At 41.8% G+C, this 18503-nt stretch overlaps 2 protein-coding genes across 2 annotated transcripts; one reads left to right on the plus strand and one right to left on the minus strand.

The window, feature by feature from the left end:
* The first annotated feature begins 885 nt into the window (after window positions 1-885).
* slc25a29 (solute carrier family 25 member 29) lies at window positions 886-12421 on the plus strand. The gene is made up of 4 exons (XM_060866352.1): window positions 886-1233; window positions 5703-5746; window positions 8881-8964; window positions 9304-12421. Exons 1-4 carry the CDS (start codon window positions 1203-1205, stop codon window positions 9994-9996), a joined length of 852 nt encoding a protein of 283 aa, XP_060722335.1. The 5' UTR covers window positions 886-1202; the 3' UTR covers window positions 9997-12421.
* On the minus strand, window positions 12369-18498 carry myh6 (myosin, heavy chain 6, cardiac muscle, alpha). The gene has a single exon (XM_060866351.1). The coding sequence runs from the start codon at window positions 18496-18498 to the stop codon at window positions 12694-12696; it is 5805 nt and encodes a 1934-aa protein (XP_060722334.1). The 3' UTR covers window positions 12369-12693.
* Window positions 18499-18503: the final 5 nt, after the last annotated feature.

The following is an 18503-nucleotide window of genomic DNA, read 5'->3' on the forward strand; positions in this document are numbered from 1 at the left end:
GGTTCTGCCAACTGCAAGGATGTATGGTTGTTTACCCTCTCTTTCCTGCACATATTCAGTGATGCTGCAGCATGACTAAAAGAAAAAAAAAATATTATAAATGGTGTACACCTTCAAGTGAATCTGGTACTTGCTGGTCCATGTTAATAGCTTTTGTCATGAATCATTAATCATTATTATTACTGTTAATAAATTCATCATGGAAATAAATGTTTATACTCTTAAATGTCGTATATACCAATTTGACAATAAAATGAAAAATAAAAATAAAAAACTTTAATACTTAATATGGGTATTTTAAAAATATAAAAAAACGTTTTGTTTACAATTTAATTTAAAGTTTTGAGACAAATTATAAAATATAATAATAAATACATTAATATCATTAATATTGATATTATAATAAATTATTATATACTATAATAATATAATATATAACTAAACAGCTGGGTATATATATATATATATATATATATATATATATATATATATATATATATATATATATATATATATATATATATATATATTATATTCTATTGTCCTGTCTATTTATCTGCATATGTATTGTTTATTTTGCCCTTACTTCTATATTTGCACTTGCACCTTATTACTATGTTGTTATGCGTTATCAATGCGTTAGTAAGAAACGACATTTCATTGCAGTGCATATGCAGTGTAATGAAACCTCACGTTACTTCATTGCCATGCATATGTAGTTGGATCGATTTGAGACGCACCCAAAGAAACTGACGCAACCCAGGAAAAGTCGGAGCACGAGCTGAAGAGGAGGGCGTGTCCTGAAGGATTGTTTATTTTCTGGACGTCGCTATTGGCTGAATCTGGTTTATCGTGTGTGACGTAAGCACACACCTCCTGCTCTGACAGTTAGAAACCCAACCGGCAGCGGGGAGGCTGAGGGTCGGATTTTTCCACTACAACACAGGAGTCAGTCATCCATACAAGTGTTTGAGGTGTTTTATCTTCGTCAATGTTCAAGGAATTGTGTAAATTCTAAATCTTCATCCAGTTTTAAAGCCGAATGTCTGAGAGTGGAAGCTACATAGCTAGAAGGACACTTAGCGAGCTAACAGGCTAATATCTTTCCGCTCGGATTGTTATTTTCATACAATTTTTATTTTGAATATTTAACATCGAAGACGTTCGTGCTGCCAACGCGTGAAGACTTCTTGTGAGGAACAATGATGGATTTCGCTGCCGGTTGCCTTGGAGGTAGGTGGTGAATTAGCGCGCGCCATAAAACGACTTCCTTGTATCGTCCTGTCACAAATTAGCGCGTGCCTACTAGTAAGCACGCGAGCTCATTTGAGAGGCTAGTTAACAGGTTAGCTAAAGTTGTTCTTATAATAATAATAATAATAATAACAACAATAATAACAATAACAACAACAGTAATAATAATGATAATAATAATTATGCTGATAATAATAATAATAATAACAACAATAATAACAATAACAACAACAATAATAATAATAATATTGTTATTATTCTTATTTTAACAACAATATAATAGCAATGATAATAAAATTATAATAATAGTTCTTTATTTATTAAGTCTTTAATATAATAATAATATTAATTCTTCTTCTTCTTCTTCTTCTTCTTCTTCTTCTTCTTATTATTATTATTATTATTATTATAACAACAATATAATAGTAATAATAATAATAATAATTCTTTATTTATTAATTCTGTCCTGCGATGGGTTGGCACTCCGTCCAGGGTGTATCCTGCCTTGATGCCCGATGACGCCTGAGATAGGCACAGGCTCCCCGTGACCCGAGGTAGTTCGGATAAGCGGTAGAAGATGAATGAATGAATGAATGAATGAATGAATGAATGAATGAATATTTATTAATTCTGTAATATAATAATAATAATTATTCTTCTTATTATTATAACAACAATATAATAATAATAATAATAAAATAAAAATATAATAATTCTTTATTAATAATTATCTAACAATAATTCTTCTTCTTCTTCTTCTCCTTTTTTTTGTGGGCCAAAAACCCAGACTGTCTGAGCTGCTATAGTTATTGCCCAAGTAATTACAGGAAAGCAGAACTATAACTAGGCAAAGGGATTCATTAGTAATTTGTAGTTTCTCTAATGATGTGTATGTTTTTACAGTGACAGTTGTGGAATTTTCTGATTGTAGTAGAAAAGGACCAGATAAACAAATTCGAAGCAGGAAGTGGCGCCAAGATGCTGTGAGCCAAATCTGGTGAAGATTAGACAAAATTGTAAAGAGGAGTAGCATTAATGGCAGATAGATGTAAGCATTTGTAGGACGTTATTGTAACGTTTACCCAGTAGGTCAGTGTGCAAAGTTGTTGCTGAGGTACAAATTCACTTCCTGTGAATGTTGTGAATTCACTTCCTGTGATGGTTTTGATGTCGGATTTGTTGGGCAAACTGTTTGTATTCAAAATCCTTTTCATAACTTTGGTCCAGGTTGGTCTGAAGATGATGGATGTCATATTTAGTGTTGACTGGCTGTAATTTGTTGGAGAAGTAATGAAAAAAAATCCTTTGTGACAAAATCATGGTCAACAGGAAGTACTCTTGAGTAACAAATGTTGGTGTATTTTCACTTCAGCATATCTAGGGAATTATAGGAAAATGTGAATTTATGAATTTAAAATAGAAGTCATTTTAGTTCATCTACAGTTCATTAAACTCAAGAAGAGTAACAAATATATCACAGCATTTTTGGCATTTTTGCCTGTCCATTGTCCAGAAGAGGCATACTATGATTTTTATCACCATCACAGGAAGTGAATTCACAACAGTCCTACAAATACCTACATCTATCTGCCATTAATGCTACCCCTCTTTCAAATTTTGTCTAATCTTCACCAGATTTGGCCTCACCTCTTGTTTGGTGGCTTTGCTGTCAGATTTGTTGACACATTAATGGCAAACTGTTTGGAGTCTTCAGAATTCTTTTGTAACTTTTGCGAGGCTTACTCTGAAAATACTGTACAAAATTTATAGGAGGAGTAGTGAAAAAGATGGTGGACAATATAATTAAGCTTAAATTGACATGATACTGGTGTTAAACATGCGTTGAATTTTCTTAGATCCAAGGAATCCAGAGATGTCTGGCTTTTAAAATTTTGATCACATGATTCAAAATTATGACCATAAACATACTTCCAGGGGAAGCAGTGCCCTGCTCACACTGTTTACAGTGAGAGTGGGAATCTGCTGACTTCGACTGGGGACATTCTCGGACGGTGGAAGGAGTACTTCGAGGATCTCCTCAACCCCACCGACATGTCTTCCACTGAGGAAGCAGAGGCAGAGGGCTCAGTTGAGGACTCATCGATCCCCCAAGCTGAGGTCACTGAGGTGGTTGAGAAGCTCCTCAGTGGCAAGGCACCGGGGGTGGATGAGATCCGCCCTGAGTACCTCAAGTCTCTGGATGTTGTGGGGCTGTCTTGGTTGACACGCCTCTGCAACATCGCGTGGCGGCTGGGGACAGTGCCTCTGGACTGGCAGACTGGGGTGGTTTAAGACTGGCAGACTCTGTTTAAGAAGGGGGACCGGAGGGTGTGTTCCAACTACAGGGGGATCACACTCCTCAGCCTCCCCGGAAAAGTCTATGCCAGGGTACTGGAGAGGAGAATTCGGCCGATAGTCGAACCTCGGATTCAGGAGGAACAATGCGGGTTTTGTCCCGGTCGTGGAACACTGGACCATCTCTATACCCTCACCAGGTTGCTGGAGGGTTCATGGGAGTTTGCCCAACCAGTCCACATGTGCTTTGTGGATCTGGAGAAGGCATTCGACTGTGTCCCTCGTGGTGACACAGTCGCCGAGCGACGTCCACAGCCGAACAGGAGGGCCGAGCGACGTCCACAGCCGAACAGGCGGGCCGAGCGACGTCCACAGCCGAACAGGAGGGCCGAGCGACGTCCACAGCCGAACAGGAGGGCCCGAGCACAGCCCCCGACGCACCGCAGCCAAACCCACCTCTCGGGAACCAGGAAAAGGGGAGGGAGGGCAGGGAAAAAAAATCCACCACAAAACAGAAAAAAAAAAATCCAGGGGGTAAAACGGGCCTGCAACACCCCCCGCGGACAGGAAGTGGGGCGGCGTCCTCCACAGAAAAGCCGGAAGCGGAGTGGCGTCCCCCACCGGAAAAATGCGGACCGATGTCACCAAAACCCGCAAAGTCCAGGGGAAAAAAAAAAATCCAATAAAAAAAAAAAATGCTCCCAAGCGGCCGGTCCAGGCTGAAGCTGTCCTGCTGGGTCCTGATCTGGCGGAATCCTTCTGTCAGTGTACGCGGGATAAAAAACGGACCCAAACACAGGACAGCTTAACAGAAAACAGGGATTTAATAACTGAAATACACAAAACAGGACAAGGGCGACAGCAGACATGAAGACAAGAACAGAAGACAATAGGATTCCGCGCTGCACGAAGCAACGCGGCTCAATTAAATAATACAAATAATCATTAAACACAAGGGACAGGTGTGCAGAGGCGGGGCGGAAAAGACAAGGGCGGGGCAGACACGTGAACATGAAACATAAACAAAAGGCACATGGCCAAAGTCCAGGCAGAGTCCTGACATGTAGGCTGATATTAAAGCTGCCTTACTGAATGACTGCAGGATATACGTATCACCCATCTTGCATCTACATACATAATGTACTTATAAGTATAAATCAGCCTTTATCTGACTCAAACTCTTTAGCTGACTCAAACTCAAGCCTTGTAAATATGTGCACACGGTCCTAAAGGCACCTCATTTTTTTACTTTATTCCAACATGAACAACATCCACTAACAGTAAAGTAAAATAAATAAATTAAACCAACTAAAAAATAAGACAATTATAAAGAAAGAAAGAAAGAAAGAAAGAAAGAAAGAAAGAAAGAAAGAAAGAAAAAATTGGAAGCTTATTAAGATCTTAAAGTACCTCTTTTGTTTTTTTGTTTTTTTGTAATACTTTCTCAGTCACAGTAAGAAATGGACCCTATGTTCTCATATATTGAACATAAAGGCATTGATTCTGACTTAGTCCAGTTTATTTTACAGCCTGAAATCTGGGCTAATTCTCTAATCACAATTCTCGTGCAGTCTTACCCACTACAGTAACACAATACATTCTGTCTAGCAGTGGTGGACTCAGCTATTGCTTCAGCTAGCAGTTCTGAAACAAATACAGTGTTTTTGCTATTCTTGTTCACCTCAGGCACATCCAGACGCTCCAGCAACTGACTGTTTTGAGCTTTAAGGGAGCTGATTGTAGATCCGGCTGCAACAAGACACTTGAAGTTTTAGCCCACTATGGTTTCTGCCGATGTCAGGCAGCTCTGAAAAAAATATAGTGTCGCATAAAGCACGCACCTAGGTTTGAATTGGTTTTAATGAGATTATTATACAATTTGTTGTGAATAGAATGCTTGAAGATGTATTTCTACACTGGTGTGTAATATATACTGTATAATTGCTTTCATTGCAGCTTTGTGACAGCCCTTGGGTTTGTTTTGGGCCCACGGGCTGGAGGGGATGAGGGAAGTTGAAAAATAGACAGCGAGAGACATTGTCAGATATAATATATAGTATAGTATAGTGAGAATATTTTTTTAACTTGCAGTGAAACTTTGCATATTTCTGTAGATGGGTCTAATTATACCAGATTGCATTTCTACTCTTTAGGTGCTGCTGGAGTTCTAGTAGGACATCCTTTTGACACTGTAAAAGTAAGTACATGAATCAAGTTTTGTTTGTTTGTTTGTTTGTTTGTTTGTTTGTTTATTTATGTACCTTTGTGAATCTTTATTTGCTTTTTAGCCTGTTGTCACGAACGCGAAACAGAGCGGACCCAAACGCATGATAGCATAAATCAAAATAGGGTTTAATAACTTAAAACATGAAACAGGACGCAGACTAGACAGGACAAATCACAGTAGATGCCGCGCTGCACGAAGCAACGCGGCACAGTTAAATACAAAAAGACAATGACACAATAAGGATCAGGTGTGATGACAGGGAGGAGCAGACGAAGGCGGGGCAGACACGTGACGAGAAACATAAACAGATGCACGTGGCCAGAGTCCGGGCAGAGTCCTTACAGAGCCCCCCCCAAGGCGCGGCTCCCGACGCGCCAATCCGTCCAGGCAGTCCCGACGGGCCCGGGAGGGGGGAGCAAGGCACACGGCGAGGCAGGTGGGGGGAGCAAGGCACACGGCGAGGCAGGTGGGGGGAGCAAGGCACACGGCGAGGCAGGTGGGGGGAGCAAGGCACACGTCGAGGCAGGTGGGGGGAGCAAGGCACACGGCGGCGCAGCCAGAGAGGGCCGAGCGACGTCCACAGCCGAGCTGAAGGGCCGAGCGACGTCCACAGCCGAGCTGAAGGGCCGAGCGACGTCCACAGCCGAGCTGAAGGGCCGAGCGACGTCCACAGCCGAGCTGAAGGGCCGAGCACAACCCCTGACGCACCCCGGCCAGATCCACCCCCAAAGTCCAGGAAAGGGAGGGCGGGAGGGAAAAAAAAATAAATCCTCCACAAAACAGGGAAGTCCAAAAACAGGAAAAAACACAGGCCTGCGACACCCCCCGCGGACAGGAAGTGGGGCGACGTCCTCCACGGAAACCAAAAGTGAAGCGACGCCCCCCACCGGAAAGTGCGGGGCGATGTCACAGGACACTGAAAAACAGAACAAACCTTGGGCTGGCGACATGGTCCGCAACCAGGAAGTGAGGCGGAGCCCCCCGCGAAAAAACCAAAAGCGAGGCGGCGCCCCTCACCGAAAAAATGCGGACCCATGTCGCCAAACGCGCCAAGTCCAGAGGGGGAAAAAAAAAAAACACAGACACAAAAAAAAAGTACTTCCAGTCAGCCGGTCCAAGTAGCTGCTATCCCACTGGGTCCTCATGTGGCGGCATCTTCTGTCACGAACGCGAAACAGAGCGGACCCAAACGCAGGATAGCATAAATCAAAATAGGGTTTAATAACTTAAAACATGAAACAGGACGCAGACTAGACAGGACAAATCACAGTAGATGCCGCGCTGCACGAAGCAACGCGGCACAGTTAAATACAAAAAGACAATGACACAATAAGGATCAGGTGTGATGACAGGGAGGAGCAGACGAAGGCGGGGCAGACACGTGACGAGAAACGTAAACAAACGCATGTGGCCAGAGTCCGGGCAGAGTCCTTACAGAGCCCCCCCCAAGACGCGGCTCCCGACGCGCCAATCCGTCTAGGCAGTCCCGGAGGGTCCGGGAGGGGGGAGCAAGGCACATGGCGAGGCAGGTGGGGGGAGCAAGGCACACGGCAAGGCAGGTAGGGCGAGCAAGGCACACGGCGAGGCAGGTCGGGGGAGCAAGGCACACGGCGAGGCAGGTGGGGGGAGCAAGGCACACGGCGAGGCAGGTGGGGGGAGCAAGGCACACGGCGAGGCAGGTGGGGGGAGCAAGGCACACGGCGGCGCAGCCAGAGAGGGCCGAGCGACGTCCACAGCCGAGCTGAAGGGCCGAGCGACGTCCACAGCCGAGCTGAAGGGCCGAGCGACGTCCACAGCCGAGCTGAAGGGCCGAGCGACGTCCACAGCCGAGCTGAAGGGCCGAGCGACGTCCACAGCCGAGCTGAAGGGCCGAGCACAACCCCTGACGCACCCCGGCCAGATCCACCCCCAAAGTCCAGGAAAGGGAGGGCGGGAGGGAAAAAAAAATAAATCCTCCACAAAACAGGGAAGTCCAAAAACAGGAAAAAACACAGGCCTGCGACACCCCCCGCGGACAGGAAGTGGGGCGACGTCCTCCACGGAAACCAAAAGTGAAGCGACGCCCCCCACCGGAAAGTGCGGGGCGATGTCACAGGACACTGAAAAACAGAACAAACCTTGGGCTGGCGACATGGTCCGCAACCAGGAAGTGAGGCGGAGCCCCCCGCGAAAAAACCAAAAGCGAGGCGGCGCCCCTCACCGAAAAAATGCGGACCCATGTCGCCAAACGCGCCAAGTCCAGAGGGGGAAAAAAAAAAAACACAGACACAAAAAAAAAGTACTTCCAGTCAGCCGGTCCAAGTAGCTGCTATCCCACTGGGTCCTCATGTGGCGGCATCTTCTGTCACGAACGCGAAACAGAGCGGACCCAAACGCAGGATAGCATAAATCAAAATAGGGTTTAATAACTTAAAACATGAAACAGGACGCAGACTAGACAGGACAAATCACAGTAGATGCCGCGCTGCACAAAGCAACGCGGCACAGTTAAATACAAAAAGACAATGACACAATAAGGATCAGGTGTGATGAAAGGGAGGAGCAGACGAAGGCGGGGCAGACACGTGACGAGAAACATAAACAGATGCACGTGGCCAGAGTCGGGCAGAGTCCTTACACCTGTAATGAACAAACACTGGCAAATATGAGAATGTTTAGGCCTCATAAACTGGACAAATAAACCATTTCTTGTCTAATCAGAACTACATATTGTTTTGTCTGTCCAGTTGATTTGTGATACTTGTAAATGAAATTTGTAAAACTGCTATAATTAGCCATAAATTTTTGTTTAGGATGTAGTTCATAGTTAATTTCTCTAAGAGGAAACAAAGCATAGAATTTTGAAACAAATGTAATGTAAAGACAAATTTAAAAATGTTATTATTACATCTAGTTTTATTACAAAAACATATATTACGGTGTTACTAAATAATTGTAACTATAAAGAAAAAAATTAATAGTGCACCAGTTGCCCACCATGCCTCTGCCCATTTCCATAGTTCCACATTTGTTGGTGAACACACCCTTTACACATCTCTTTAATTTTTTGCAGAGTCATGTATGCATCCTCAGATTTGTGTTGAACCATGCTTTGTCTTTCACAGGTCAGGCTTCAAGTTCAAGATATGCACAAGCCATTGTACAGGGGAACATTTCACTGTTTCCAGTCCATCATACGGCAAGAATCAGTCAGTACCTGTTTCTTTGTTTTCATTTGCTTAGATTTAGTATTGGTTTTAATGGTATTAATTAAAATCAGTGAAAGAAATTGGATTGTAAACGCATGGGTCAGTAGTAAATGATTAGGTAGCTCAAGCCCCAGCCAGTTTCATGTCTGTCATCATTTCACATTGATGCATTTGATGTTGATACATCCTGATTAACCAATTTTCTGGAGGAAAATGTATAAATAGATGTTGTTTTAAAATAATGTTTTAGTTACATTAAATCTAAATTTTTATCCTAGGTAGCCATAACCAATGAAAACGATGATGATGTTATGTACTAACAGCTATTGTTCCCTACAGTTATTTGGTCTGTACAAAGGCATTGGTTCTCCTATGATGGGCCTGACATTCATCAATGCCATTGTCTTTGGTGTGCAAGGCAACACAATGCGTCTTCTGCAAAAAGACACTCCCACAAACCAATTCCTAGCAGGAGCAGCTGCTGGAGCCATCCAGTGTGTTATTTGTTGCCCAATGGAACTGGCCAAGACACGCATGCAGTTGCAAGGTACTGGTGAAAAGAAGACGTCCACTCGCAAGGTGTACAAAAACTCGTTGGACTGCCTGGCCCGGATATACCAGCGTGAGGGCGTGCGGGGTGTCAACAGGGGCATGGTGACCACCCTCATTCGTGAGACGCCTGCCTTTGGAGTGTACTTCCTAGTCTATGATGTGTTAACACGTTCACTAGGCTGTGAGCCACATGACTCATACATGATCCCTAAACTGATGTTTGCTGGTGGTATGTCAGGCATTGCCTCGTGGCTTTCTACATATCCTGTGGATGTGATTAAGTCTCGGCTACAAGCAGATGGTGTTGGAGGAAAGTTCCAATACAATGGCATCATGGATTGCACACGCAAGAGCATAGAGAAAGAGGGCTGGCGTGTGTTTACAAGAGGCCTCACATCCACTCTGCTCCGAGCTTTTCCCGTCAATGCAGCTACTTTCGCTACTGTAACACTCTTCCTCATGTATGTACGGGGAGATTAAGCTCCCAAAGATTGCGAAGCTGACCCACAGCACCATGCTGCATTAGAGCAGCAAGCACAGCCTACCAACATGCAAAGCCTCAGTTTTCAATGTGTAAGCTAGGGATAAGTTGAGTCTGCCCTCTGTTGGTGATGTACCCACCAACCATTCTGGAAATCTGGAGAAATATTTATATAACAAAGGGATTTTGATTGCGTGTTCCTATTGAAATATTTTTTCTTACTACTACTGTATGTGCACCAGATGGTAGGTCTAATATTACTGTCTAGAACCACTCTTGCATGACTACTGCTGCTACTGCTGGTATTGTACACAGCAACAAAAAGGCAGCAACTGCTGCAGTGAAAGAAATTCACATCCTGTTACGCCACCATTCATTACCTGTTAAATTGTAATGAATTAAAAATGTAAAAACTACTTCCTGAGGTCAAGTAGTTTATAAACAAATGTGAAATACAGATGGAAAAGTGCACTTTAGGTTTTTTTAACTGACTGTAGAACATGGGCATGTAAAAAAGCCATGTCTGTCATTTCCATAATTTAAATTGCTAATACACAGCTTCCCAAACTTTAAAGGCATAAAGCTCCCTCCAGAAATCAGCAAAAGCTGCATGGCTCATCTATTTTTTTATATAGATTGATAAAATGTAGATAAATATGTATAATCAATTAGATTGTCTCTTTGCACGAAATGGCATCATTTCAGTATCATATCATCATTTTCATCATACAGTAGCGAAGGTTCCATTGACGTTATGTGCGCTACCATAACAATTTACACATCGTATTCTGGTGAACGTAAGATGATTCGCTTCATTCTCTCTGAATCCTATATTGTTTTGGACATGAAATATTGTTACTATTTTCCCTGCCAGATTGAGTCCATCCAATGCCTACCAAGTATAGGCCAGTTCGCAAAGCCAGTCAAAATCACAGACATGGGCTGCAAATTCAAATTAGGAATCAGAGAGGAATACAAAAGGGAAAACAAAAGTTCTTCTAATAGGATGCTCTGCATAGTATCTTGCATAGTTTCAGTGGTTCATTAAAAAGAACTCATTCATCTCTGTACAGTACTTGCGACTTTTTTTGTGAGTCTCTAGTGCTGTCGGGTCCATTTGGAATAGGCTGATAATTAACTGCAGACTGACAGACACTGAAATCTTAACAATACAGTTAGAAATAAGCAAGGTTTCTGACCATACTATATAAAAAATAATAATAAAATCAGTTTTGATATATTCCAAACTTCCGCAATGCCTCTGTGGCTCACCAGGGGGACAGGGCCCACACTTTGGGAAGCACTGTGCTAAGACATTTTCCCAAGGCAGCATTCTGTGTACTGTACTTACTGTAGAATTCTTGCTAATTCATAAGCACTGATACTAATGAGAATTGGAAAATATTGTTAGATTAGTTAAAATTTGAAATTCTAGTTAAAAGGTAAAATTCTACCTGGGCTGGTTTCCTAGAATTTAGGTATCATATACTGAAGTGATTGTAAAAAATTTGAAACTCATTATCAACATAGTTCTGTTATTTCCTGCATGTTAAAGAGAAGGATTTTTAAAGCATTTGTAAAATTAAGAATCCATATCTTTAGTTCCATGCAATAAATTGACTGCCTTTACCATTAAAAAAGAATGCTGTTGTTTTTATTTTTCTTGATAAAATGGTAACAGCATGTTTTTTTTCCCCAATCAGTACAGAATTATGATGCTTTGTTACAAGCAAATATTGCCTTAATTCTATTAATTGCCTTAGAATAAAATTCTTTTATTTCTTACATTGTATGTACATTACAAAGTCTATCCAATGCGGTTGGAACTGTGTGTAACATTTTCTTCTGATTATGTTTGTATTTAAACTCAATTATAGCAGTTAGTGGAACCTGCATTAAGATGGGTTATCAGTATAGTCTATTGTTAGGTGTAAACTCATTCATTAGGTCATACCCTGTATACTGTACATCATTTACAATCTATGTATTCCATTAAATCTTGAGCTTTAAAAAGTAAAGATCAGTTTTACTTTAGCTATCAGACATTTTATGAAAAAAAATCTTCATAAGAAGTCAAATGGTTATAGTATTTGGTTGTTGTTAAAATATTTGATTTTATTGAACCATTTCTTTGTACTAGTTGCTGTTAAAAGAGATTTTAGAAGATTTCAAGAAGTGGGTTGCTTACAGAAGATTATATCTAGATTTGTTTTTTATTTTATTGACCTAATCTGGTGATAAATAAGTGCTTTTTACTAGGCATGTTTGCTGAGTGTGCTGAGTGGAAGAGAACCTGACCCCGGTAGTGTAGGTAGGTTATGCTTTATATTGTGTCATCACGAAACTAGAAATAAATCAAGTGACACTGAAATGGGACAATGTAATGTTTATTTCTATTTTTGCAAAACTATTAAAGCATATTGGCAGATTTGAAAATTAATTTTTTTATTTATTTAATGAAAAATGTAATTAATATTGATAATTCATTGGCTATAATAAAAATGTTTAATTGTGTTTAATTAGAAAATGCATGCAGTTTCTGAAAAGCAATTTTGAACAAATACTAAATTGTTAAATAGAATATATTGTTATTAAACATAACAATCAAAATGTTTAAAGTATAATTCATAATTTCAGATGATTGAGTTTAAACTAAACTAGGAAATCTAAACTAGCAACACTACACAGTGTTGCTCTTACTCATCTTGGGATTTTTTACCGGTTACACCATCCCTAGTTTTTGCACGCAGCTTGTTCACTTGGGATTCGGCAATATCCGCACGCTCCTCTGCCTCTTCAAGCTCATGCTGTAGTTTTCTTAACTTGGCCAAGTTGGAATTTGCTTGCTCTTCTGCTTCCTCAGCTGAGCGCTTGTAGGACTTCACTTTAAGCTGTAGCTTGTCAACCAAATCCTGGAGTCTTGCCATATTCTTCCGATCTTCTTCAGTCTGATAGGTGAGTTCCTTGATGCGACGTTCATACTTGCGAATTCCCTTTACAGATTCTGTACCTCGCTTTTGTTCTGCATCCAATTCATTCTCAAGTTCACGGATGCGAGCTTCCAGTTTCTGAAGCTGTTTCTTTCCACCCTTCATAGCAATTTGTTCAGCTTCATCTAGCCGGTGCTGCAAGTCTTTGATCGTTTGCTCCATGTTTTTTTTCATTCTCTCAAGATGAGCACTGGTGTCTTGCTCTTTCTTCAGCTCCTCTGCCATCATAGCTGCATCAGTTATTGCTTTTTTTGCTTTCTCTTCAGCATTGCGGTTCTCTTGTACCAACTCTTCCATCTCTCCTTGTAGCTGTAGCAAATCAGCCTCATGCTTTTTCTTTTGATTGATCAGACTAGTGTTTTGAGAATGCAGTAGCTGCATCCTCTCTGTTGCATCGATAAGTTCTTGCTCAGCCAGCTTACGCCCCCTCTCAGTTTGCTCCAACATTGCTCTTAGCTCCTCAAGTTCTGCTTGGATAAGGTTATTTCTCCTTTCTAACAGGGCACTGTTTTCTTTGAGATCTTCACTATTATGAACCGAATCATCCAGTTGAAGCTGAGTGTCCTTCAAATATGACTGGATCATCTTCAGTTGTTTCTGTGCATCAGCTGCCTGCCTGTTGGCTTGACTTAGCTGAATTTCCATCTCATTTAAGTCTCCCTCCATCTTTTTCTTAACTCTTAGTGCTTCATTGCGGCTTCTTGTTTCTGACTCAAGAGAACTCTGTAACGTTTCAACCATTCGTTGGTAGTTCCTCTTTGCCTGATCCATCTCCTCATCTTTCTCTGCCATCTTTCTTTCAATGTCTGCCTTCACCTGATTAAACTCAAGTTGGGCACGTAGGGTCTTGCTTTCCTTGTGTTCTACAGCGGCCTCGGCTTCCTCCAGGGCAGACTGCAGCTCTGCTTTCTCTTGTTCTAATTGTTTTCTAAGTTTCTCCAGCTCATGAACACTTTTACCTCCTTCACCAAGCTGATCTGTCAGGTCTGATATTTCTTCTTGCAGATTCTTGTTCTCCCTTTTGGTAGTCTCAAGTTGATCAAGAGATTCTTCATAAGCATTTTTAAGTTTGAAGAGTTCAGTACTCAGGTTTCGTGCTTCCTTCTGTGATGCTTCCAACTCACACTGTGATTCTTCATACTTCTGCTTGCACTCCGCTATGACCTTATCAAAGGCACGTTGTTTCTTGTCCAGAGCAGCGGATGCAGCATTTGAGCGTTCCAGATCAAGCATAAGATCTTCAATCTCATTTTGCAGACGATGTTTAGTTTTTTCAAGAGAGGAACACTTTGCATTAACTGCTTCTACTGCCTCCTCTGCTTCTTGTAGCCTTTGAACAAGTTTTTTCTTGGCCTCTTCTAGTTCCTCTGTTCTCTGAATGCCATCTGTCTCATACTTGGCCCTCCATGTTGCAACTTCAGAGTTTGCCTTGGACAGTGCCCTCTGAAGCTCTGCTTTTGCCTCCTGCTCCTCCTCAATCTGCTCCCTCAGCAAATCACAGTCATGTCGAGATGACTGCACTGCATGAGCGAGTGCATTCTTTGCTTTGACTTCTTCTTCAAATTGCCTTCTCAGGTCCTCTAATTGTTGGGTGTAGGAACTTTTTCCTCTTGTGAGTTGAGAGATAAGGCATTCTTTTTCCTCCAGCTGCCGTCCAAGTTCCCCATTTTCCGTTAGCAGTTTAGCTCTTTGAGTGGAGAAATCGTTTAGTGCCTTCTGAGCCTCTTCAGACTTGGACCTATGTTCATTCATCTGATCCTCTAAGGAACGGCACATCTTTTCAAGATTCACCTTTGCTTTCACAATACTTTCCATGTTTGAGGCCAAATCATCCATTTCCAACTTCAGCTCTGTCTTTTCTTTCTCTAACTTTTGCTTGACTCGTTGGAGATTGTCAATTTGTTCACCAAGCTCAGCCACACTATCTGCATGTTTTTTTCTCAGGGCGGCAGAAGTGGCTTCGTGCTGCAGTGTAGATTCTTCAAGATCCCTGCGTAACTTCTGAAACTCAGCTTCCCTTTTCTTGTTGAGCTCCACCTGGGCAGATGTGGCTCCACCTGCCTCCTCGAGCCGTTCACTAATGTCTTCTAATTCACGAGAGAGATCACTTCGCTGTTTTTCGACCTTAGCTCGGGCTGCACGTTCAGCATCTAACTCTTCCTCCAGTTCCTCTATACGAGCTTGGTTCTCTTTTAATTTTTTTTGTAGTTGCACTACAGCAATTTGCTCATCCTCAATCCTTCCATTCAATTGATTGATTTCAAAATCTTTCTTCTTCAGTTTCTCTTCTCCCTGCTGCTTATCATTCTCTAAATCCATTACATTCTCTTGAATCAATTTGAGATCTCCTTCCAATTTTCTCTTGGCACGTTCAAGATCCATCCTAACCTTTTTTTCTTGTTCTAGCGTCCCTTCAAGGTCATCCACCTGCTGTTCAAGCTTAGCTTTAGTTTTTGCCAGTGTGTTTGCTTTATCTTCTTCACTTTGCAGATCATCAAGTATCTGCTGCTGAGCCTCCTGTAGAGCTTTTTTCTCTTTTGTGAGCTTCATTATAATCTCATCTTGAGAGGACATTTCCTCAGTGAGGTTCTTCACTTTATTCTCAATAGCATGTTTTTCTTTCTCAACCTTGGCTAAAGTTAGCTCAAGGTCATCAATGTCTTTCTTTAGCTCAGAACATTCATCTTCCAGCTTACGTTTTTTAGCTGTGAGTTCAGCATTTATCTCTTCTTCATCTTCAATCCGCTCAGTCATCTCTTTAACTTTAGCTTCCAGTTGGATTTTGCTCTTTATCAACTGTTCACAACGCTCTTCAGCATCTGTCAATGTATCCTGCTCTGACTGCACCTGGAGAAGTAAATCATTCTTTTCTTGAAGTAGCGCAACCATTTTCTCCTCCAGCTCTTTTCTTCGGTTTTCAGATTTATCAAAAGCCTCTTTTATTTTGTTGAATTCATCTTTCATATTGGCCATCTCCTTCTCAGCCTCGGCACTCTTGAGAAGAGGCTTTATTTTAAAGAACAATTTCATCCAAGGCCAGTTTTTCACACTTAGGAAGGAGCGAAGGTTCCACTGAATAACCATTAGTGCATCCCTGCGTTCTACTAATTTTTGATATTCAGCTCTCATTAGCAAAGCTCGAGCATTAGCTTGTATCCTGGTGATGATACGGGAAAGTTGCCCATCTCTCATTTCTTCCAGTAAACCCAGCAGACCAGCTTTGAAGAAAACTTTTGTGTGACCAAACTTGTACTGTGTATGGTCAATGTCAAGTGATCCCAGTAGCTTTTCAGCACTTTTCCTGTTTTCAATAAACTGGCCTTCTGGGATAGCAGATGCATTCAGAATTCTGTACCTCTGTTTGAAGTCACCATAGAGTACCCTGTTGGGAAAACCTTTCCTGCAAATTCTGATACCTTCCAGTACACCATTGCAGCGAAGCTGGTGCATAACAAGGCAGTTGTCCATAACTCCAGGAGTCTTGTTCTCATTGGGAATCAAACAACGAACAAAATGTGGATGAGTAGTTTTGAGATTTGTCATCAGTTTGTTAAGGTTTTCTCTGTGGAGGGCCGATACAGTCTGAAATGATGACCCCTTCTTTTTACCTCCTTTTCCACCTGATTCAGCTGCTGCTGCATAGCTGGAAAAAAGATTGCTTAGAAGCTTGACAGATGATTTTTGATACAGTCCAACCACTGTTTCATTTAGTGGATCTTTGTTTTTAACAAGCCAGCCGGCAATATTGTAATCAACAGTGCCAGCATAGTGAACCAATGCAAAGTGTGCTTCTGGCTTGCCTTTGACAGCTCTGGGCTTTTGGAACATGCTTGATTTGCCCAGGTGGTTATCATAAAGCTTTGCCTTGAAAGTCTGGTCGCTGGCCTTTGGAAACATGCACTCTTCCTCAAGAATAGACATAATTCCGAGAGGCTTTTCAATTAGATCAATACAGGCTTGCAAGTCCATCCCAAAGTCAATGAATTCCCATTCTATTCCTTCTTTTTTGTACTCCTCTTGTTCCAAGACAAACATGTGGTGATTAAAAAACTGTTGCAGTTTTTCATTTGTGAAATTAATGCAGAGCTGCTCGAATGTGTTAAAATCGAATATTTCAAATCCAGCTATATCCAACACACCAATGAAATGTTGTCGATGCTGCTTTGTGTCTAAGGACTGGTTGATTCTTACAACCATCCAGTTGAACATCTTTTCATACACTGACTTTGCCAGAGCACCAATTGAGTAGTATACTTGGTCAACACCTTGGCCTTTTGTGACATATTCATTGCCTACCTTAACCCTTGGATGACAGAGTCCTTTAAGGAGATCAGCAGAGTTCAGCCCCATTAAATAGGCTGACTTGTCAGCAGCTTCTGTACCATCTGGTTCTGCCTGTTCTTCTCGTTGTTTCTGCTTGAATTTCATGTTGCCATAATGCATGATGGCCCCTGTTAGTTTGTAGACCCCCATCTTCTCATCTGGGGTGAAGCCAAGCACATCAAAGGCATTGTCAGTGGCCATTAACTCCTCACTATCATTGATGGATGCAACACTTACTTCTCCTTGGGAGATGTAAGAGTAATCATATGGATTATTTGTAATCAGCAGCATATCCAGCAGCTCAGGCTTTGCATTGGTCAATATCTGGTAAAAGATGTGATAGTTCCTTTCTGCCTTTAGCTGAAAGGTCACTCTTGATTTTTCCAGCAGGTATGTTTCAATGTCAGCTGAAGAAAGTTTACCACTTGTTCCAAAATGAATGCGAATGAACTTTCCAAAGCGAGATGAGTTGTCATTTCTCAGTGTTTTGGCATTGCCAAAAGACTCTAGTGCAGGGTTGGCCTGAATGATTTGATCTTCAAGTGTCCCTTTGTTAGAGTCCTTCTTACCCCCACTTGCTCCACCAGCAGCTGCAATACTTGCAAAATACTGGATTACTCTCTTCGTGTTAACAGTCTTACCAGCACCAGATTCTCCAGTGATGAGGATAGACTGATTTTCTCTGTCCGTTAGCATGTATTGATAAGCATTATCTGAGATGGAAAAGATATGCGGAGGAGCTTCAGATCTTTTCTTACCTCGGTAGGCAGCAACTACTTCTGCATCATACACAGGCAGCCATTTATAAGGGTTGACTGTCACACAAAACAGTCCTGAATAGGTATAAATCATCCATGCTGCATAGCGATCTTTGAGGTTAAACAGCACTGCAGGCTCGTGTAGGAAAGTGAACATTGCCATATCTTCGATTTTATCGAACTTGGGTGGGTTCTGGGGATGAACATCTGTGTCTTTAACAGTTACTGTCCTTCCATCCTCTGTCTTAACAGTTGCCTTCCCTTCTTCCTTGCTGATTATTTGTCCTTTAACAAATTCCACTTTGTCATCCACTACAAAACATTCAGTTTTGATGTCAAATTGTCTAGTTTGAGCTTCAAGCCTTTCTTTGTCCGACTTCCTCAGGAAAGGAGCTGCTTTACCAAATTCTGCCATGATAGCATCACCCATTGTGA

This window comes from Tachysurus vachellii, chromosome 3 (genome assembly GCF_030014155.1).
Source record: "Tachysurus vachellii isolate PV-2020 chromosome 3, HZAU_Pvac_v1, whole genome shotgun sequence".
Taxonomy (NCBI): domain Eukaryota; kingdom Metazoa; phylum Chordata; class Actinopteri; order Siluriformes; family Bagridae; genus Tachysurus; species Tachysurus vachellii.

What these genes read in the sequence shown, in the direction of transcription:
- myh6 (XM_060866351.1), bottom strand. Translation starts at nt 18,498, where the DNA reads ATGGGTGATGCTATCATGGCAGAATTTGGTAAAGCAGCTCCTTTCCTG.
- slc25a29 (XM_060866352.1), top strand. Translation starts at nt 1,203, where the DNA reads ATGATGGATTTCGCTGCCGGTTGCCTTGGAG. An exon ending in CGCTGCCGGTTGCCTTGGAG is followed by an intron (nt 1,234 to 5,702) that starts GTAGGTGGTGAA and finishes TCTACTCTTTAG; the next exon opens with GTGCTGCTGGAGTTCTAGTA. An exon ending in ATCCTTTTGACACTGTAAAA is followed by an intron (nt 5,747 to 8,880) that starts GTAAGTACATGA and finishes TGTCTTTCACAG; the next exon opens with GTCAGGCTTCAAGTTCAAGA.